The sequence below is a fragment of the Temnothorax nylanderi genome, unplaced genomic scaffold (assembly GCF_030848795.1).
Source record: "Temnothorax nylanderi isolate EJ_2023f unplaced genomic scaffold, tnyl_v1.0 TNYL_tig0003_pilon, whole genome shotgun sequence".
Lineage (NCBI taxonomy): Eukaryota > Metazoa > Arthropoda > Insecta > Hymenoptera > Formicidae > Temnothorax > Temnothorax nylanderi.
The window spans coordinates 2,363,458-2,386,557 of record NW_027249065.1 but is presented as its reverse complement, the minus strand read 5'-3'; the positions used below and the strand labels follow the sequence as shown (position 1 = coordinate 2,386,557).

The following is a 23,100-nucleotide window of genomic DNA, read 5'->3' as shown; positions in this document are numbered from 1 at the left end:
GTATTTTGGCGATATTTATTGCACACATTAATGTATTATTTACCAAGTTAGGATTTTAGCCGCTATTAATTCAAGCGGGATTTTTCGACGGGTATCTATCTCCCGACGTCGGACGAACGTATAAAGCTACCATCAGTAACGCAATATATTTCTGAGAGCGTATATATATTACACATCTGTTTCCTACCCTCTGAAAAATTTCTTGTAAGATAGTTGCAGCTTATGAAATTGGAAATAAGCCCCGGCGAAAGTCTTTGAAGAGAGCCCACGATCAACGTAAACGACATTTTTCCCCCGTGAAAATTAACCTTCCGCCTTTTCCTATTGAGAAATCTGGACTTTTATATGGAAAATACAACATCCACGGTATAGCGATGTCGCGAGACGGTGCTCTTTGTACTACATCAAATTTAATCGTCGAATTTAATGAAACTGTCCGGCAAAAACTAAAGCGTTTCCCGGGCTATTATTTCGCGCGACGTGCAATGAAATACTCATTTAACGCTCGTTAAATGCACATTGAGTGCCTGCAGCTTTTGCCCAGCTTGTGAAAAGTCGAAAAGGGCCTTTTTCCTCCCCGATTTATCCCAGTTGCAAGACTGAAAGTCGATCCTAGCCGGAAATCGAGAGAGGCGCGGGAGACGAGGCTCTATAACTGCAGCACATGAGTACGCGCGAGACAAAAGTAATTAAAACTCGCGGATCGTGTACGATCGTCGAGCCGTAACCGAGCGGCGGCCCTCGGTGTCGGTGGCCGCTTGCGCGAAATTGGAATTCCATTTTAATACGTTTAACAAAACGCGGGAAGATTAAGCGGAGGAATCCCGGGAAATTGATCGGCCGCCCATGGGGGGACACCTAACACACTAAGATCGATAGTCCGTCCCGTCTAATAAACGCGGTCGCGGCATTTATTCCTCGCCACTTTTCTGATATTACGGAGATAAATGATCGGCGACGTGGGGCCCGAAGGGACGGAGAGAGGAGAGGAGAGGAGAGGAGAGAAGAGAGGAGTCGGCGCGCTACCTACCGCCCTCCCCCCCCGAATGTTGTCCGAATACGCCGCCGTTTGCACGGAATGCACGTTGCACGTTGCAGCGCCAAATTGAAAACGTGTTTGGCCGTGTATAACGTGTATACATTTAGGCTTCACAAATGTTTTTTAATCCGAACACATGTGGCAAATGGTTACTAAATTGCAGGAGAGGCCGGTTATACACGCCGAAAGTGGATGCACGCCGCGTATTTCCGTAGGTTATACGGGTGTTCTACAATATTTTCCGTGTGTCATAGGGAACAATAAAAGCGCATATTGTATACCGTCTATAATTCTTACGTAACAATAATCCGCATTTTTCGATATGTGTTATATCGCTCTTACCGAAGGATTTGTGATACCGGCGTGATCACGAGGAACGCCGGAAGGCGGTGGCCGCGTGTCGACGTCATTTCCAGCCGGAAGAGCGGCGAGATGCCATTGCAAGGAGGACTTCGTCAAAACGGCGGTTGATTTCCGCGAAGATTAATAATCTTCGAACGGAACGACTGTGCAGCCTGTCCGCGAGAGCACCCCTTCTCTCTCTTTCTCTCTCTCTCTCTCCCTCCCGCTTTCGCGGCTGAACGAAGTTCGGCCGAACTTTATTATAAAACTAATATTTTCCAAGTTCTATGAGGTATTACGATAGTTTTCTGAAAGGGCCTGCCAGCCCGAGCGGCAAGGCGAAATGGTTCGCGGGGCGAAACTTCAATATTCGGCGACCATAACGACACCGACTGATATATTATTTCCTACAACTTCTACTCTCGGGGTTTTGTCTGCTCCGCGACCGGAAGAAAGGGAAGAAAGCGCGCGCGCGGGGCGGCGCGGGCGCGGCGGCAGCCGGGGCGGTCGAGACATAGGGGTGGAAAAAGAAAGAAAATGAAAACTTGATTAAGAATTCCATCCGCTCGTAGTCTCGCGCGAGCGTTCGCCTTCCAGGGAACGAGAGAACCGCGATGCTCCGCGTTGCGTAGCGAAACGAACGTCCGGCGATGTGAGGTTTTAATAATAAAACCTGCACCAATATTTTTATTTCTTTTCTCTCTCTCTCTTCAAAGATGAAGCGAAGGTTCAAACAGAACCGTGTGCGGCGCATCGCTCAAATTAACTCGCCGCTACATCGAAATCGAAACGCGACGGGCTCGATGACGAGCGCGCATCGTGCAAATTAACCCTTTTGGTACGGTCGAGTCGAAACGCGAAGTGCTCGCAGCTGGCCGTGGCACAGGCTCACAAATATATCGCTAACGGTCGATGGAAAGCAATTTTACTAGGCTTCACGTTATATTATATAAGAATATAACTTCAAAATAGTCGGCAAAATCGTCGACTGAATCTTTTAAACCGCTGAAAACTTGCCAAACTCCATGAAGAGAGTAACAGATTTTTATTATGAAGATAATATCCCAAAATAAGAGGTCCAGATTGGTCATGTCTCTATTCGTTGCACAAAAAAGATTAATTATAACACATATAGAACTTCTATTAATGATTGCTCAGTAAAGAGGTCAATTAGGATCTAATAATGTCGATATATCTTCAATTTGTACAGTCATTGAAATAGAGTCTCCTGATTTGCATGCATTTATTCGGATTTGATAAAATTATTCTCGGAGAAATTAACAAAAATAATTAATATAATAACGAATAAACGGGGAAACGATTCGTCATGTTTTTATCTTTTTTAGCAGAAAGTTGTGCTATTTTCCTACCAAGGTATATTCGCTACCCACAAACGTACAGTCCTAAGAATTAATCGTAAAAATTTCTATTTAAGACGGAGAAAAAGTATAAAAAGTCAAAAACTGTGCTCTTTATTTCAGCGTTTTACGTATTTCTTGTTTTATTTAATCTTAATCTTTCTATATATTTCTCTTTCTCGTATTTACAATTTCCATATTCGCGTGGCAGTTTTGCGGAACGTAACGCCGCGAATACATTTGCGTGTATAGTTTTCGCTGTATATATTATATTGTTTATATACCACACAATAGTACGGAAATATTTTTCCAGTTTTATGCACTGTCCCGGACGTTTTTACATCTTTTTTTCTAATACGACATATATATTGCAAGCGCCGGTAGTTTGGCTTTACCGGCGGCATCGACGGGGGGGGGGGGGGGAAATTCGTGGGAAAACGAAAAGGAGATGTCGTAGCAATGGGAAACGTGGAAGTCGGTCGCGGGGTCAAGGGACGAGAGCGGCGAGAACGGGTCGGGGAGCAGAAGGGAGAGATAACGGAACCGAGAGACGCGGTATAGAACAAAGGGTGCTTATCGACACCGCGGTTCTTATCCTCAGTAATTCCTTTTATTTTATCCGTTTCTTCTTCCGTCTTTTTCCGCGGGAGAGGACCACGAGAGCCGGGGCGCCATGCCACCAGTCGCGTACCCGTAAGATAATCGGGCCGAGATCTACTCGAGCGTAGACCGAGCTATTTCCGGGCGTATCCCGCAGGCGCTTCGATTTTTTTTTTCCCTATTAAAAAATGTTTCTCCCCGGGAAAAAGCGACATTAATTCACTTCGGCGTAAGCAATTTGCTCAACTTCCGCGAGAAAGCGACAGTGGCATGTCGTGGAAATCAACAGTAAAGTTTAGTGACTGACGTCACGACGTAACTCGTAAATGACATTACGGAGAAAAAGCGCCTTCTTAACTAAATCGATTGAGTTAATTTTTCACTTTAATCTTTGCATCTCTATGTGTACAACGCGCGCGACAACATCGCTCAAAGGTACCTCAGTTTGTCACATCGATTTCCACCTTACTGTTTTTTTCCGTTTTTTTTTTTCAAAAAAACTACGCTTTTAATATAATATTTGCGATATTGGAGTTATCTGAGTAAATTCGGAGCGCGAGATCGGCGAGTTGGCTTGAGCAAGGGAGAGCTTTTTTCGACGGGTCAATATTTAACGGACTTACCGGGTGTAGATGACGTACTGCGAAATTGGAGTGTTGTGGGAATTAACACCAGGTGCCCACGATATATTCACGGCTTTGGACGTGTAACTTATGACAAGTGGTCGTTCCGGTGGATCAGGCACATCTGAAAGCAGAAATTTTATCATCTTGTAACACCTCGATCTGCAGAAACTGTCGTGGTCGCAGAAACTGTCGAACCGTCGAACAATTTCGCCGCGGACTACGTAAATTTTCGGCGATTATCAACCGAACGAATGTAGCTGTGCGCACAGTGCGCCAACTACTTAAGAAAGACATTACCTTGAAGTAGTTACAGGAGCTGTATGTAACGGGCGCGAGACACGTTTACAGTACAACGCTAACTCGCTTCAGTTTCTTAAGCTGAAATTTATTTTGCCGAAAGTTGGAGTCACGTAGTTGATATTTCTTACGTCGCGTTTTGCGTCGGTATCGACACGAAATGCAAAACATATAACAACCCTTATACGAATACTTATGATATCCATATTTCCGAAGCAATCTTCTTGTCATGGAATAGAAACGCTTGCAGTATTCCGTTGATCGTGTCGACAGCTCTCAATCATTGTTATATTTTTCTCTCGAATATAGCTCAAATGTATTAAGTTTTGCTGCATATATAGAAATATATTTACTTCATTGATAAAAATTAATAATTAAATAAAATATAAAAAATGTTTAGTGTAATTAAATAGATAATTAGATTGAATGTAGAAAGCAAATTATGATTTTTCTGTATGTGACGTTTAAATTGATTCACACTAATATGAAACTAAAATCTATAGATAAAACTAAATTATTAAGATATTTAATATAGATTGTTGAAATGATTTAATTTATATAGTTATAAATCAGCCCGGCGTGTGAAAAACACGAATTTTTCATATGATATGCAAGATGCTACGTAATCACGAAGGTATGCCTCTCCTGATTGGTTTTCGTCCGCTTTAACAGTTTGGTAATTAATATCCAGCTTTTTACGGAAAAATAGATTGGGAAGTAGTTTTGCGCGAACCATAATTTTATTAAGAGAAAAATCGACTGCAAGATTATTATTGATACGAGCGAAAAAAAAAAGATGACAAATCACGATATGGAATATTACAATTTGAGAACTTAATTCGGGTAAACCGAAGTTAAATAATAAAAATGTTATCTAGTTTACAAGTTCTTGAACTCCATCTACAATTTTGCTTGTTAAATATTAACGTATATTCTGCTGGCACTCGTGTCGTAAACGTGACGTACCGTTGAATACAACCGGGGAGCGTATACCTTCGTGAGACTCTTCTCGCCGAAGTTATTCGCGCGATGGAGAAGGAAGCACCGATCACGCTCTCTGCGCCGCGGCAGCGTCGGCGGTCGCATCGGATAAGGCTCGGGCGTTTAATATGCACCGGCGTGCGGCGGGGCGAAATATAACATTGCGCGCACGTTGCATAAGATCATAAATGAGAGCAGGGACCTCCAACCTCTCAGGATGGAGTCGTCTTTTCTGACCTCGCTCTGCCGCGGCCTTTATACCCGGCGTCGCCGCCGCGACTGCGTTCCCGCTGTTTATGCCGGCCGTTACCGCACGCCGTGACACTCGCGCTGAGAAAAATTTCGAGCACAGAAGTTTTCCCCGCGGTTGACTTGATTTACATGAATTACACGACCACCGCGCAACGCCCGGCTCGATATTAAGTATTGAATGCGCGTCAACCCGCGCGCGCGGGGACAGAGCTATGAAACATTGTATATTTAGCGTCGCTAATTTACGTATCAGTCGCATTAATTTACGTGATTTTAACGTAATTAAATGCGCGCTTGTCCGCGCAATTTGTATTTGCTCAATATGGCTCGATATGATACTCGATATGACAGAAAAGTTATATAACGAGACATTTTAATTCACCGCTTTATTTCGCCGCATTAGCCTGTATGTGATTTTTATATATGATTAAATGCGCGCTTGTCCGCGCAATTAATACATGCCCAATTTATTTTCGCTGCATTAACTGGCATAACTTTTACGTGATTGAGCGTGCACTTGTCCATGCAATTTATGTCTGCCCTGTATCATGATAACCACTCGATGATAATCTCAATAATATTAAATTAATTTTATCACACAGAGAGACGTGTACACATAGAAAGTTTATCATGGATCTTATTTTCCTTATAGTTGTTATATTATAGTGAAATGCTGTCTATAGGTATCTATAGCTATCTTATAAATATGTAAGAAATAAATATCTAAGAACAAAGTATAATAAACATCAATGGATCGCGTAAAAGAGCTACTCGCGACGCGCATTACACAGACGTTACTCACGCTTATTGTTTTCCTTTATGAAAAGCTACGGGCAGTCGTCTTATAATTAATAAAAACTCGTTATATTAGATTCTCGAATAAACTAGATTTTTTTTTTTTAATAATGTTATCTCGTTTGCGATCCGCGTGCTTTTCGCGTACCTGCTTGCATTTCCGCGCGATGATATAACGGGAAGAAAAATTCAAAGGCGTGGAAATGGAATAAATGAGATTTACTATGAAGCCGTCGTTCGCGAATTATTAATTTCACATAGCGTTTCCGGTTGGTAAACGAAAAAGATAACGGGGGAGCACATTACGCGCGTCTTGAGTAGCTATCGGGTTTTTCTTTGCTCAAGCAGAAGAATACGTGAAACAAACAAGATCCGGAGGGAATCAACTCTCTCTTGCCACGGGAAAATATTTTTCTCCGTGAGTCTTGACCTTTTTGTCCTTTTTGTATAATCGACCGACATATTCTCGTTTCCTCGAGTATTTTTCTTCATGTTATAGCACTTATTAATCTATTGATACGAAACTTTTGCATTTTACTTAAACTTTGCGTTGCAATACACGCAAAGATATCGACGTGAATGGCTGAATCTGCTTTTTATCATGATTTAACTTACGAGCTTTATGATTTTAGACAAGTGATTAATTATGTTACGAGATGCAGTTTTCTCCTGCTGTCTTTTCTTTCGTTTTCTCGTTTTATTATGCGTGGCGATTGTTTCCATCTTTCATTCTAGCAAAGAAGCGCATGCGATATTTAATAGAAAGAAATTAAAAGCAATTGCGAGTCTTTGCGTTAATTTTCTCCAGAGCAGAGGTTACAAGAAACACACACACTAATACATCTCTCTCTCTCTCTCTCTCTCTCTCTCTCTCTCTCTCTCTCTCTCTCTCTCTCTCTTTTCCTCTCTCCCTCTCTCTCTCGATTGCCCATTAATTCTATACCATTTAAACAGGGTACGCGCCGCTGCATCGCTCTACCACCCGCCGTGCGTTGCGGCTTTTCATTAATAATTCATGCTTTCTGCTTTACGAGGTCAACAGTGGACGTTTCTTTATCCGTGTCGCAAGTCGAGCGCGTTGCGTTGCACAAAGCCACCGACGGACGTGCGGCAAGGTAAAATCGAGCGGGCTGAACGCGTGCGAGTCTCGTTATACAGATTCCTACACTTTCTTACACTTAGCGTTTTGCAATATTCAAACGACTCGCCTTCGGGGGAGGGGGGAGGGGGAGATAAAACGCTTATAAATCCCGTAGAATGTTTATAGATTCCTGGTCATTTGCCGCGCGGCAAAGCCGGTGACTGTGCTCTCGCAAAGTGAAAAATTTATCATTATCCTTTAACCGGCCTGCGGAAGGTAATTACGTGATAAAATAGTGACACCGTTTCACCGTCGAAGTGTCTCGCGGACAATTGCGGCAAACGAGATTGGAGCTGCATAATAAAATTATCTCAATGCATTATACGGTCGCGGTGCGTATCTTCTAGGCGTTATTTTTCACGGTAAATCTTTACCTAAACGTAAACTGAAATATGCAAAACAGGTACGTGAGGTGACTAATTAAATCTCAACGTAACGAGTTAAAACTTCGTTGAATTTACGCGACAGTTTTTCTAAGTTAAAAACTAGGGGCGGTACACTACACCTCCCAATGAAATTAATTGTTAAAAGTATTTCCCGTTACGGAGGACGTAGGTGACCGATACGGAAGGTACCCTGGTGCGCGTGTATTGGTGCATACCGCGGGATAACCGCGCGTATGCACCACCGAAGGGACGCCACATCGTCCCTCTCTTACCGTGGGTAGAATATAAATTTCTACGAGCGCGTTTAGCGGAATTTACGAGCGTCATTTTAAGAACTGTTTTGCCTTGCTCAACCATATGGCTCCCACGTAAATATCTCTCACCCCGTTCCCGTTTCACCGTTAAAACTCAGTATTCAACCATTAACCTTACTCCCATTCTGCCTACTCGTGACGCGCAAGTTTCCTTTTCGTCATCGGTATAATTAGCACTTTAGTTAATTGTGACGAGATTAACGCGACTTGGCCTAATTAGATTTGTCTTTCCCTCTTTTCCGCCGTCGGAAAAGGAATCGGCGTCACGGCAATACGTGGCGGATGATGATACTTAATAGTAACTTTGTTGGCAATTCTAGGAGCATTAGGGTTGCGATGAAAACTTTCAAAAATACTGTTTACTTAGGTATTACTTTGAAGTAGCGCAGCATTTTAGGTACCGCAAAAGAGAGGAAAAGCGAGGAAAAAAGTATTCTCTCCTAAGTAAAATATTATTTTTATCAATATAGACACAGAGAAATTAAAAAGTTTTATATTTAGAAGGAAAACGTATATGCCGCGAATAAAGGGAGCTTTATAGTGCCGATTTTCTTTCTTTTTCTTCATTCTTCAGAAAATAGCTATAAAATATTGCTAAAATAGCATACGAATGTACATATATATTCCGTCAAAATACCATCTTATTTAAGTGAGCAGTGGAAACTAATCAAGTTATGTAAAGGGCAATGACATCAGTATATTTATCCATTTTCAAGTTAAAATAAAATAGATTTAAAGTACTAGGTATTTTAGAATCAAACAAAAAATAATAATATTGTTAGCGCGAGCGTCAGGTTAATGATCGTGCACGCGAAGAAAGATAGAGCGATTGATACAAATCGCTATGCTTTTCTCAAGATTCGACGATGATTTCCGTGAAATATACGTACTCGATCATGCCGTCGCGTTGTGTCGCGTCGCGTCGCGGCAATCGTCGATATTTTCCCTGCGCGGCCGACATCGCGACATGTCGCCGTCGTTAGTTCAAGAATGGGATCCACGGAGGCGCGCGCAAAGTGAAAAATCACGAGATGTCCCGCACGAAATTGGTCCGTGGTCCATTCCCAAGATCTTGGGTGGTGCCTTCGTTCGTCGTTCGTGGATATCGATTCGATCCACGGTGGATTTGCGCGTGGTCCTTTGTGCGAGAGAGGACGGGGACGGGCCCAGGTGCCCGGACCGACAAGCCGTAATAGAAGGCAGTTTCCAAGGAGTGCGTTTGGAAACACTGAAGCCCTCCCTCCTCTCCCCTCTTTCCCCCCGAAGGTGAAAGGGTTTCCTTTCGTCTGCCTTCGTTTTTATCCATTTTTATCTCTCCGCTTCCGGCTGTCAGCTTTTCTTTACATACGTACATAGGTATACGTATGTATACATATACATACGAGAATATGTATGCGAGAGAGGACATTCGCATTTTAGCTACATATCTGTCGTAGATATGTATGGCCGTCAGGCCTTCTTTGTACATTTAGTTTATATATATATATATATATATATATATATATATTCACGTATGTACCGTCAGTATGTATGTACGTCTTCTCCGCGCTATATCCAGCAAAATAATTCGTAATGCAATGGCAGAAATAAAAAAGAAAGAAAAAAAGGAATATTTCGTATGAAAGTTGCACGGTTTAAAGGGTCATATGACACATATACACACATATGTACACTGTACAGATATGTGTGTATGTGTGTCGTACGACCCTTTAAACCGTGCAACTTTCATACGAAATATTCCTTTTTTCCCTTTTTTTTTTATTTCTGCCATTGCATTACGAATTATACATCGCTGCCGTGAGTCCTTGTCGCGTGAATTTGCCCTCCGCGAAAATTTCCATACGCGCGGCTACATTACGGCTTTTTAAGTGAAACGTCCAATTCCCGCTTCCGCTTATTTTCCGCCCTTACACGATATCATTTTTTCCATTTGCCGATCGTAAGGGTCGCGTGAAGCAACGAATTCCTTGCACGATTGTCGTTGTCGCGTTTTATACGAGGTGGTTTTTTTTTTTCCCTCGTCGAAGTTATACGTTAGGAGGAAAGAAATTATACAGCGAGGTCTCCCCGTATAAAACGCGTATTCGACCCAAGACGCCACTCCGCACCCCGCTCCGTGCTTCGAATTATCCGAATAACTTCGTCATGATCGCACTGTTGGAATTTCATGATCACGCTTACCGCGGCGGCGTCGGCGGTCACGCTCAAAATGCGGAAGCAATGTTCATAGGCTGTTTATCGATAAACGGGCTCTAGAGTACATTGGCAACTTTATATTTCCCACGGGGCGAAATGGGCGCACGCAACGCCGTTTGCGTTAATCTCGCCTCGAATTACTTCTAACGAATAACGTGATATTAACGTGGTGTAGCGTTTTAATCAAATTATATCTATATACGGGTTTCGCTATATTAAACACCGGCCGGATATCCGAAAAAGGCTGCCCGTTCGGGTTACAAGGTATCTCATTCGTCGTCCGATTTATATCTATTACGATCGATCTAGATCCAATCTTGCAATCTTGATATTGGCCCACTCTTTATTTTCAATTATTGGCTATTACGGCGTCAGTCTGTTTCTCGCTGATCTATATACGGATCGACACGGTTTATCACCGGTTGCAGAGCGATCGCGAGCCAGGGTATAACGCGATTGCGATACGGCATTCGATCTGGACACGCCGGCGTTATTTATTTCGAATTTTGGTTGCGGTTTCTGACGCGGAAACAGCGAGCCGCTGCCGTTGCTTTTACTAACCGGGCTAAAATGTGCCTTCGCCACGGAAAAAGAGGGAGAACGAGGGAGAACGAGAGAGAGAGAGAGAGAGAGAGAGAGAGAGAGAGAGAGAGAAAAAAAGAGAGCAAAGGGTAAAACGGGAGGAGGGCAACTGCGGACTGTCGCGTCGGTGCAGCGACCGCGCCGAGAGTCTCGCGGTAAATATCCCCCATCACAAACAGCGTCGGCAAATTAGCGCGTAGCACAGTAGCCGCCTGTCTACTTGGGGAGCCGAATATGCGCCGAGCGGCATAACCGTGTACTCGAAACGACAGAACCGCCCGGCGCTGCCGTTGAGAAAACGTTTCGGCGAGACGCGCGGTCCTTCTTTCTCGTGTATCTCTGTGCAGCGCAACGGGAGAGACACGCTCTCCGCTGGTCATATAGCGGAACGACGATCACGACACGTAGGGGGTTTTTCGTCGTGGATCGGCAGAATTTTAACTCGACACACGGTGAATTTGAAATTTCGGTCGAAGACAGGCAGGCAGGCAGCCAGGCAGGCAGGAAGTTACAGACAGGAAGCTGCAGGCAGGAAGCTGACTGGCTGCCACCGCTGCTTTTGCCGACCGCTCTCGCGTGAAACCGGACGGAATTAATCGAATATAAAACACGGCATTAAGGGGCGATCGAAGAGGATGCTTCGTTCCCTCCCGTGGCCGAGGCTTTCCTCTTCCTCTCGCTGTCTATCGACGGGATATTCTCGATATTCGCTCGTGTAAATTTCGCTCGAATACGTTTCCCGTTCCGCGTCCGCCCCGTCTCCGGAAAAGTGATATCGCGTTATTTCGATTCTCATCGATTTATTTTCAGTCAATTTATCCCGACGGAGATAACGCTCGGCGGAAAATCGCGTACTTTTGCGGCGGACAGATCGACGGCAGATTTCCCTTCTGTCTTCTCGGCTAATACGCCGCCCGCCGAAAGAGCAGGGATCGGAGTCGCGTTCGCGTTTTGCGGATTGTTTATTTGCGCGCGAACGGCGGGAACATTCCGTCCGCAAATAGTTTGGACAGAATTACCGGGAGGATTTGTAATCTCGCGCAAAAATATATGTTAGCCGGTTTACCCGGGTTTCCCCCGCGGGCTGGCGACCAAGACGGGAAACAACGATATCGCGGGCGCCGTGGGCTCAGGCGGGGGGACAAAAAAGGAGGAGGAAAGAAAACGCAGGCGTATACTTTGCGCAAATATTTTACTTGCGCCTCGGATGTTCTAAGTACGGCGGCTTCAAGCAGAAAGACAAATGTTGGGCGAAATGATCCGTTTCTTGCTTACTTTTTGGAATTGGTACGTAGAACTGGCAACTGGGACGAAAGAAAGAAATTCGGCGAAATAATAGAATTATCGGTAAAAAAAAAACCGTATGTGTCCGACGCGTCGCCTAAATAATTAGATTCCACGCGAAACGTGCGTTTTCGTGATTTGCGGTAAAAGGTACATACTCCATTTAACACGCGCATATGCAAAATCCGTAAGTTTGCGTCGCAAGAACCGGAGCGTAATTCGCTTGACTGATTCTCGCAGGGAATTATTCAATCTCGGTGTAACGGCGCCGATGCGATGCAGGCAGCCGTTCGCGTGACGTTAATTCTATGACACCCATCTCGGCGGGATTAACACGCATATGTAAATCGAGACGTCGTATTTTACATTTTCGAGTTAATATTTTAAGTTTTACCCGAGACGAATATATAAAAGCCCAAGAATCCCGTCCGCCCTTCGGTAAAAGTATGACCATTTAATTCTATTATAACGCGACTGCTACGGACGTCAGACCCTACGTTTATTACTTTTTATTCCGAGGCAGCAGATTTATATGGAATTCGCCATACTTCCGTGGCAAGTAACAAGATTCATTTGCGACATTTCTTTTATTGCGCTCACGTTAATTATACTAAAAATCTCGAGCGCAATCTTCCTCTCTCTCTTGGGGAAAACGGACGACGTATAGGCAGCGATTTGTTATGTTGATCTGCCGCGGGAAAAATTCACCGCCCACGCTGTATTTTGATCATTATTCCGCGTTTTCTTCTTTCATAATCTATTATTTTAAGCGCAGAAATGGCATTTTTTGTTATTACTTTCATGCGTTAGATAATACGGTAGAAAATGAGAAATCCTAATGGACGGCTATTTTTGTGTCATCAGTTAATAAATTATAAAATTAAAAGATTCAGTCAGATATTAAGTAAATGAAATTACGTTAATTGACATGAATTATAGATCGCCTAAAGCGCAACTTAATTATGCATCGTCATCTAGAGATTGCAGGCTAAATATATTCAACATTACAAAAAGAGAGAGTATCAGTCGAAGTGTGTGGTCTGACATAGTTTTATGAAAAACACGATCGTATAGGCGCTCCTTCGCGAGAACTTCTCCAGAATCTTGAGTTCTTACGGAAATCTCATGCCGCGTTTCGGCGCTGTAATGCAATTCCGCGCATCTCGCGTTTTTGCACAAGAGGAAATGTATACGGCAAAAACCTTCGCGCACACTCTCGCGATAACATACTGTTACAATTTTTCGCCCCGGCGCACCGTGAAGTTTGCCAAAGGAAGAATTGTTTGGAACGCACGAGTGAATTCACACATCGATCGAAAAGACGAGAAACGCGTTTTACACAATCCATATTTTCCTTAATTTACAAAGTGCAGATTTCCGAAAGTTCCGACTAGAAGTTTTCAGGTATATTTTCGGGATATCGTCGTCTCGAAAGTAATTTCGAGCTTTCAGCCGAGCTTTTGGAGACCAATGTTGACCGGACCGTACGAATCGGGCTAACGACACGTAAAATTATCAATCTGGTGGCGGCGCGATAGCTGTCGACGGCGATTTTGATGGAGCGTTCCCCGATTAACAAGTTGCCGCTGCGCATCGAAGCGATCGCGATGTAAAATATTCGATGCTCGCTCCGATCATTATTTTTTCACGATACGTACCTGTACATACGCGGGGCCGTGCCATCCCGACTGCTACGCGGGAATAAAATGAAAGTGCGCTGCACTGTCGCTTTCGCGTTTTAAATTACAACGATTTATTAAATTATTCAATGTAATACCTTCCGACGCGAAGCGACGTGTGGCCAAGCGCGAAGAGAATTTAACGTGAGCTGCATTACGCGACAGTCCAGTCGTGTGCTTTTACAACTGCGTAATTTAGCAGTCGAAACGTTTATCGTTTAGCAGCGTTATTTATTTCCGCGCAAAGGTTTGCAAAAATTCTGCTTTCTCAATGCCTCTTCTACAACCAAGTAAATTTACGATGCGAAAAAAATATAGAAACGTACAGTGACTGCGACACGAGAGAGAGATCTTCGCGTCGCAATTAAAAACTAAATATGAAAATTGTGATGGTCTTCCCCGTGACTGTCGCGCGACCGTGGCGACGTTTATTACGGGGCATAAACGTCCGTGTTCCGCTGCCGCGAAGAGGGTCCCGCAAAGAATTTCAGCGCCGCGCCGCCGACATGAGCCACGTCGTTTGCCGTAATACCAGCCGTAGGAAACAATTATCCCGGGACGTAAGATAACGCGTAGACTGCCGTGGAAATTTGCCAAAGCGCCGGAGTCGCCTGGCCGGCGGGGGAGTAACTGGCGTCAGGACGATCAGCAACTTCCGGTAGCTCAAAGCAGCCGAAGGCTATCGCACGATGACACATATTCCTCCCTCTTCCCTCTCCTCTCTCACCCTCTGTCTCTCTTGGTCCCTCTCTTTTGTAATGCACGCAGACGCGTGTACAAGGATCATCCTTGCTGCTCGCGGTTTCATTAGCCCGGATATTATGAGGAAAGTTTCGGCTTCGGTCGGAGGACGTGGCGGCCCTTCTGTCATTTGTCTTTCCTCGAATTAACGTCACGCGGGTGAATTGGCCGTGATGTAGCGCCGTAATCGTGCCATTATCCTCTGATTCGCGCGCGAGATAAAGACGCACACAGACGGAGTCCGATATTTGCACGATCCACGGCGCATTACAGCTGGATCCGGTCACGGACGCGCTGTAATACTATTTCCGCCGTACGATGCGCGTCCCTGCATTACGCGCATATGTGAATTTACATTTCAACGAGTAAGCTCTCTCTCTCTCTCTCTCTCCCTCTGTATTAATCTGCCACGATGTACCGTGTGTGTCTTCCACGATACGCGGACGCGAGCACAATGCGATTTTTCTTCACGCTCGCGTAACTACTCGTGTCGAGCATCCATCGAGTGTCCATATTCTTCCGACGACGAAGCGCGCAGACTTTCATTGCGCGAGAAAGCATCGCCACCGAGAGAGGGAACACAGTAAACGGTGGATGGGGAAACGGGGAGGAGGGGTGCGCCGGGAAAGAAAGCGAGGGTAAAATTTATACGGGAGATAATATATCGGGACGGTATTTTGCGGGACGTTCAGCCACGCAAGAGAGAGGGCGAGAAAGAAAGGAAGAAAGAAGGAAAGAGAGATGCGAGTGGCTTATTTTTGGCGTAAGAGGACGCTCTTCTCTCGCGGGGGCTAAAGAATGTCTTGCTTTTGATTTATACTCTCTTCTAAAAGTTGCGGATGCACAAACATCGTCTGGCACAAGCCGGATTGTTCTCGCACCTTCCGCCAAGCACGCTCGTACAAGGATACTTTCTGGTATGGCCCAAAGATACAAAACCCAACGTGCCATCCTGCTTACAATTTATGTGGGAGTTTCATCCGCGCTATATCCTGCATCCGTCAAGGGTGCCTTTGCAACGGAAAATATATAATTGCCCGCAAGGCGTTTCGCTAAATATGATTAACGTTAGGAAACTTTCGTACGTGCGTGGGAATTAATATTAATTATTTATATCATGCAAAAATTGCTACGTCTGAAGCGGAAAATTAATGAAAAATTCAGCTACGACTGTAATATCTCCTCCGAGAAGACTATCAAAAATTAAAATGTTTATACGAAAATAATAAAGTTCTTTTCTGAAATAAGTGAACATTACTAGCCGATTTTTGTTTCGTTTATGACCGTCTATATATTATTGAAACTGTTGGTTCTTGGTCATCCGTAATGTTCCATCTGTTTATCCGATCGGCAGCGATCGATCTTGCGTTGGCGCAAACTCTCGTCGCGAGCATCTCGACAGCCACATGTCACTAGAAAAATGTCTTTCTATCATTTTGTGAAAACAATCCGATGCCATATAGTTCTCGTTATCTCCATTGCAGACTCTTTTTACCGGCATTGGCCGCGGCTCTTAACTTTCTCGCTATAATGTATCGGGAACTTTCCGGTTTTCTTCATCGTATCGAACGTTAAGAATCGTAATTAACGGATCGGTCGGGCGTATTGATGCATCGACAACGCAAGAGTCGGATTAAAAGATATACGGTGAAACAAGAAAGTGTAATTTTTACTTAACTTGCATGAGCAGGATCGAGCTTAGCGCGCTTATGTGAAAGTTAACGTCGTGAGTGTAACATTAAATGAGCCGCCGCGCGCACGACAAACGATGAATCTCGGCGTATCATACTAATTACCCGATAAACGGTACAAATGATATTTAGAACATGTCAAGCTTAACATCCACTCAAAACTTCGCTGCTGCTTGCCTGCTTCTACCAAATGATAAACTCCTGATTAATTGCGTGCAAGCAAAATTACGTTAACTAACGTAAATAGTTAGCGATATTAGCGTTAGGTCTTATTACATGAATGGGTTTTCCCATTTTCTTAAATCTCTTTTAATGCATTTTAGCCATTTTATCTTATAATTTATTTTAACATTGCGTTATCACGCATCCGTTTTGCTTCGTTTATCGTTAGCAAAGTATGTGTACGATGACAGTAATTGGTCGCGGAAATTGAGATATGTGTCCGACCAGTAATCGCATTACAGAAATACGCACGAGGACAAAATATTTATTGTAAAAAAAAGCAATGACGTTAAAACGAGGGAACGCGGTATTGTGTCTGAAGATTTATATCGAAATACTCGGGGGGAAGGGAGGCAGTTTCTCGTTTCTCTCGAACGGACTTCTCGCGCCCGATGGGATTTGTCACCCGAAAGAATTTTAATAGATTTCGGTAAAAGATAGCGGGCATTCGCGCCCGGTTGTGTTTTTGACACAGGAATTCATGGTGCGGGAATTTGTCAGGCGGCAGAAAACGTACGCGCGCGGGGGTGTTAAGTCGGGTCGGATATTGCGCTATACCATGGTTATCGGCGCGGTGACAAAAAGGCATCGTGCCGGTCGGCGGAGCAAATGAGCCCTTTTTTCGGATCGACGATGGTCCTCCGACAGCGAGGATTACACACAGTTTCTCCACGCGAGGGAAGAAGGAAGAGCGCACGACGAACCGAGGGAAAGGCCACCACCCGTCCGTCCGCCCGCGCGCGCGCGCGTGCGGCTCTCGTTCTTACGCCGAGAATTTTCAGGCGTCAGGCTTTCCGGGAAATTTATGGCGAGGTCACAGCTTGGATCGCCATGAACAGTGCTCACCCTCCTTTATCCAGGCTTGTTATCGTTCTGAACCTTTTGGCCCCCGCAGGTGTTACGCGCGTATACGTGAGTGGCCGCGAGCGTATGTTCACGCGCGAGCGGAAGCACGCGCGTGCGCGCACGTTTCATCCCAGGGGGGAGGGGGAGGACGTTACAGATCCGACGGGTGGTAATGATTCTGTTTTCACGGTCCGACGTGCCTATCGTCAAAAAAGAATCTGACCTTAGCGCGAACCGAGCTTCGCCACGATTTGCAGCGTCCGAGATAAAAGACGACGATGGGAAGGCGCGGGGGAGCCGAGTAGATTCAATGAAGAACGCGCCGAGATCTTTATATCGGGGAGAGAAAAGGGGTGAGGCGAGGATGGCCGGCCGATCCAGTTACCGATTTATTGGACCATAAATTATCCTTAACAGACGTCGATAGCCGTGGAAGTTCGTATCTTCCGTTTTTAGAGCCACAGGCGGCAGTCGCGCGATCATCCAATTTCACGGTGGATATCATTTCTTGCATATCCCTGAGAAGACACATTTTGCAATTATGATATGTGTACGGCGCGACGTCGCCGCGCGCACGTCAGGAAACGTAAAGCTTCCGGGGGAGATTTATCGACTGCAATTTTTGACGCTTCTCGCGAATATCGGGCCCGCTTTTCTGTTAGCTGACGTTTCACGAATACAAGATATCGCCGGCGACATCCACGTTTTTCCCCCCTTAACTCTCGCGCTCGCCCTTGCCGTTCAAGCGAGAATCCGATCGCCTGGCTTCGCTCGTTGCCCAAGTATTTCTCACCGAAGTTCAGCAGTTAGCGAATTTTTAATTTATACGACGTAATTATCAAGCTAGAGAAAGCGAGAATATTACGACGGAGGAGTAACGGATGGGATGCAATAAGTTCTATATAGACGCACATGTTTACGCGTCTTGGACGACGTTGGAGCGCAGTGCATGGAAATAATTACGATTCCGACGCTTCGAGCGTTTCTACATCGTGATAAAGAGAACGGATTAGGGAGACGAACGGCGGGAGGTAAAGAGATGGAGAGAACGAAACCGGGTGCGACGGCAGAAAAGAGGAGATAACGGGCGACAAGGAGACGCAGATCCAATTTGATGACTGGATACACATCGCTGAATGCGCGTCTAGCTAAAGTAATTATTAACGCCAATTGCATCGTAATTAAACATCGCTGCACCTTCGTTGTACCCCCGGGTGTCCGGAAGCATTAATCGCTGGATTTTCTTATTCGTGCGAATCGCAGCGATTTTTCTCTCTCTCTCCCTCTCCCTCTTTTATCCCCTCGCCTCTTTCTTTTTTTTGTTCACAATACCCGGCATTGATACCTAAAGTAAAATTGCTACGCGTAGCGGAAAAAGGAAAACGACGGTTTAAAGTTGCAAAAATAAAATAAAAGAAAGGAAAGCTCCGCTTTATGCTAATCGAAATGTGTAATTAATGTCGCGTCATGCCGCCCATGTAATACGGGCTCGTGTAATACTGCACGGCCAGGTGTTTGTTTTGTTGGCACCGGCTTATCGCCAATCGGTGCATAAAGGCGTTTTACGGTCGCAACAACGCCGCGCGTTCGCCAGCTCAAAACACCATCACGGCGCATAATGCATAATTCCCGAGTATATCATCAACCGCGACGTTTACCGTTTTCTTTAAAGGATGACACGACACGACGCGGCACTAAGAAGGCCGGGGCGCGCTCTTTCATTCCACCACTGATCTCCCGCGCATCGCGCTCATTACGTCCCGCAGCTAGACGGGGTCCATTAATGCTGCGAGCAGATACCAGGGGGGCGCGCGCTTTAATTGTCCGTTATAACTCAGGCGAACGTAACTTTTCCCGTAGGGATGTCAAGGAGGAGGAGGACGGCGGCGAACGGTAGCAGATAGGGAGAGTGCCGGGGAAATCGGGGGTCGCCGCACGATGGGCGACGGGGACGAGGAACGGGGCCGGTGGGGAGAGGGGCGAGAAACGAGAGCCGTGGAGAACGGGGAGGCGAACTCGAGAGGTAGCATTTTAAGTTCGCGAGGGTGTTAGTGAAAAGGCGACATTAAAACGTCAGGCCACGTCTTGTATGCATCCCATGGGTCGCGGATGAGGCATCGTCAAAAAAGGTGGGGCGGTGCCCCTAAATCAGTGTAATCGGTGACCTGCCTGGGGAGTACATTAGAATAATTTACGACGTCCCGCAGCAAGACGTAAAAAGACATCGTGTAACGCTTTTCGTTCCGCTTCTCGTTTCTCTACGTCGCCCGTTCTATCTCTCTTCTCTCGCTGTCTCTCCGTCCCTCTCCCTCGCTCACCGTTTCCCTTCCGGTTTCTCCCCTCCCTGTCCCCCTTTGTCTTTCCATTACGTGGAATATAATCAACGATTCTGGAATTAATTAAAGTGTAATTAACTTAGCGGCAAAGTCATTTTCGTTCATACCTCCGCTTGCTCGTCGGTGCAAAATACCGAAACATTCCTGCCGTTTCAGGTAGACGAGTGTCCGGTAGTTAATACGTTACCTGCGTGCATAGAGAGAGATATTTACCGGGCATCTGTTCCGGAACAGTGATACACTGGACGCATCCACGGAGCCTGCCGCGGTTCACCGCGGGCACAGAGGTTTCGGATAGCTTATATCCGACCGCCGCGAAATTTCGCGGTTAAGTTCGAAAGGCGGTACGGGGGAGTGCTTTTGACACCCGAGTTTCATACGTTTCCCTCTTAAGACCGTGGCGGCGAAGTCGATCCAAGTAGATCAAGCCGGACAAGGGTCAACTAAAACTCCGAGGAATAACTCCTTACGTCCTCTGCAGACTTCCGATATGAGAGTGAAGGTTCCTGGCGGCCGCGGCCGTTGCGGTCCGCTGCGGTATCTCGGCCAACTTTGCACGCTAACTACGTTATCGGGGCGCAACTCGGATAATAACAAATTGGATTACGCGACGGGGGCGAATTAAATTTTGTCAAACGCAGGGCGGACGGCGACGAGGTCGCGGCGCGGCGGGAGTCGTCGAGTTCAAGTTATCGCCCCGTTAAAATTATCGATTTCTCCTTACTCCTGCCTTTATTCATGATTCCCGTTTCCACGTCGACGCGTTGAGAGGCGAGACGCCGGGCGATGAGAGAGTAAGGTCCATTCGGACTCGCCACTCCGTCTGTCGATGTTACGGTACATACGAATCCGTAGGGGCGAACACATTCTTTCGGTATAGGCGAAGAGATTAGGCAACGAGTGTACCCACGGGGAATTTTCCTCAAGATCGTTCGCCGTGGTACACGGGGAGGGGAAAGTCGGGCAACTTCCGCTCACGTGGCAGCTCCGTATGTTCTCTCGAACGGGACGCGTGCCTTACACACCCGGATCGTCCGTCCCCGAGGACGCTTACTTAACGGTTAACTCCACTCGGCTGTAGCTAGGCTCGTATTGTATAGCTGCGCCGACTCGTAAATATTTCCCCGCGTGTATTAGTCATGGTATATGTTTCCCGACTGGTTAACCGATAACGTCTCGTCCCCTGGAGGGATTGCAAATCGAAATTTTATCTCCGGAATCGATACGAGGCGCGATAGTTTCCAGAATTAATGAAGAAAGGACTCGCAGAGTATTAAATATGTATTATAAAATTGTATATAGACGTATTTACGCAATATAGAATTAGAATAAAATTCTGTCTAGATAACGTAACGCTATTATTATTAGTAAAATTGACAGGTATCGTTCACGTGTCAGCGGTGACGTAAAGAAGCTATTTTGTCGCCTCCGAAAGAATTCGTTTCCGCGATCCCGTCGAGCGGGAGCCTCCGTGTCTACGGTGGCATTCCAAATTGATAAATCGCGACGTGTCGCGGCAACGTTTGCATAGCATAACGATGCCGCTTCTCTATCCGCACCTCGCGTCAGAAACGATCATCGTCGCGCCACCTGATGCACGTGGATATATCCCATCGGTATTCGTGTAAATGCGGATTCCTGCTTCCTCCCCACGATCGGCAAATATTCGCGCACCGAATGTTCGCTCGTAATAATTAACGCGTATTGACACGCGTAGCGAATGCGTATTTCCTCCGAACACCCGCTCCGGCTCGCACCTATTTGCCCCGGCCGCGACGCGGGGGATGTTTTCCCGGCGTCAAGACTCGGCGAGTCAGCGAATCTCCTTCGCGACGCGTTGAATAATGCAATGATTGAACTCGAAAGGCTCGAAGAGGAGGCGTCGGCGTCGTCGGAGCGGTAAGTCCTACATCGACGGAGCCGCTCGTATCGCGTCGCTCGTCGATGCATTTTAGGCCGATGCGTATACCTGTGACATGTTGAACAATACGACGTTGCAGATTTTATCGCTTATTCGACAAAATCGGGACATCGAAAGTACGGATCTTACCGCGATTCAAAACGAATTCTGCGTTAAGGAATTCAGGAACTTATCAGAATCTAGGTATTCGCCGGTATTCGCAAAACGAAGCTATTCAACCGCTCAGAACTATCCTATTCGGAATTTCGATGAGAAGTTAGCACGTCTTTTTTTTAAACTTAAATTCGAGAGCGTTGTTAAACAGAACTCTTTTTATAAAATGTACGAAATAACTCTTAGTCTCTTCAAAATAAAGCAAGAATTTTAATTAAAACTATAGAATTTTAATGTTGAGGTGCTAACTTTATACGCGCGTTTAAGCCGCTTAGTAATACTGATGTACATAAGTAAGATGTTTTTCAGTCGTATCGAAATATCTTTCCTGAGTCAGCAACTGTGTCCTATAATAAATTTTATATTTAACAAAATACAATATAATTATAAATTATAAGAGGTGCTTTTGCAAGCACGTTGAAATTATTAATAATTGTTCTCTGATATAAACATCGTCCTCTAATATAACGTACGTATTTATTACCACAATTTCAGTAAACGATAGCGCATTATTTATTGTGCTAACATAAAACACATTAATTACTCCATGTTCTCTTTGCTAATTATCTTAATTGGGCAACGTCCCACCGGTTTGGAATTTATGATGAAATTAGCGCGGCGCTGATGCACGATGGAAAATAGCAGAGGATAGATGGACCCCAAAGCGGTTTGTACTCGAGAAAGTCGAGTAAGTGCTAGTCGAGAAAGTCGATAAGTGCTAGAAGCTGCAAGTTGTTGAGGGTAAACGGCAGCTAATGAGAGAAATGAGTATTCGGGGCTATCGCGTCGTTTCGAATTGTAAAGATAGCGGTGAACAACTCTTGTTGAAAGATATCGGACGATCGGTGAATTAATTACCGATCGCGAGTAACCGGCCTCGCACAATAGTTTCCGTGTTCTCTTTACTAATTATCTTAATTGGGCAATGTCCCACTGGTATGGAATTTATGATTAAATTAGCGCGGTTCTGATGCATGATGGAAAATAGTAGAGGGATAGATGAACTCCAAAGCGGTTTGTACTCGAGAAAGTCGAGTCGATACTAGAAGTACTAGAAGCCGCAAGTTGTTGAGGGTAAACGGCGGCTAATGAGAGAAATGAGTATTCGGGGCTATCGCATCTCGTTCGAATTGTAAAGATAGCGGTGAACAACTCTTGTTGAAAGACATCGGACGATCGGTGAATTAATTACTATCGTATGAGTAACCGAGCTCTCGCACAATAGTTTCAGGCGCTTAATAATTAAAAATATAATTAGTATACCGCGCGCGTGTTTCGTTCGTGGGAATCCATTGAAGATACACCCCGACAAAACAGC

The 23,100-nt window shown here is 45.3% G+C and overlaps 1 protein-coding gene across 6 annotated transcripts in view; it reads right to left on the bottom strand.

The window, feature by feature from the left end:
- LOC139771745 (putative receptor-type tyrosine-protein phosphatase mosPTP-1) overlaps window positions 1–23,100 on the bottom strand; it is a 266,144-nt gene that overhangs the window by 64,349 nt on the left and 178,695 nt on the right. For all 6 annotated transcript variants that reach the window (XM_071704777.1, XM_071704740.1, XM_071704785.1 and 3 more), the window contains one exon: window positions 3,963–4,086. In XM_071704777.1, the coding sequence (XP_071560878.1) occupies window positions 3,963–4,086 (124 nt within the window). The remainder of the gene's footprint in view (window positions 1–3,962; window positions 4,087–23,100) is intronic.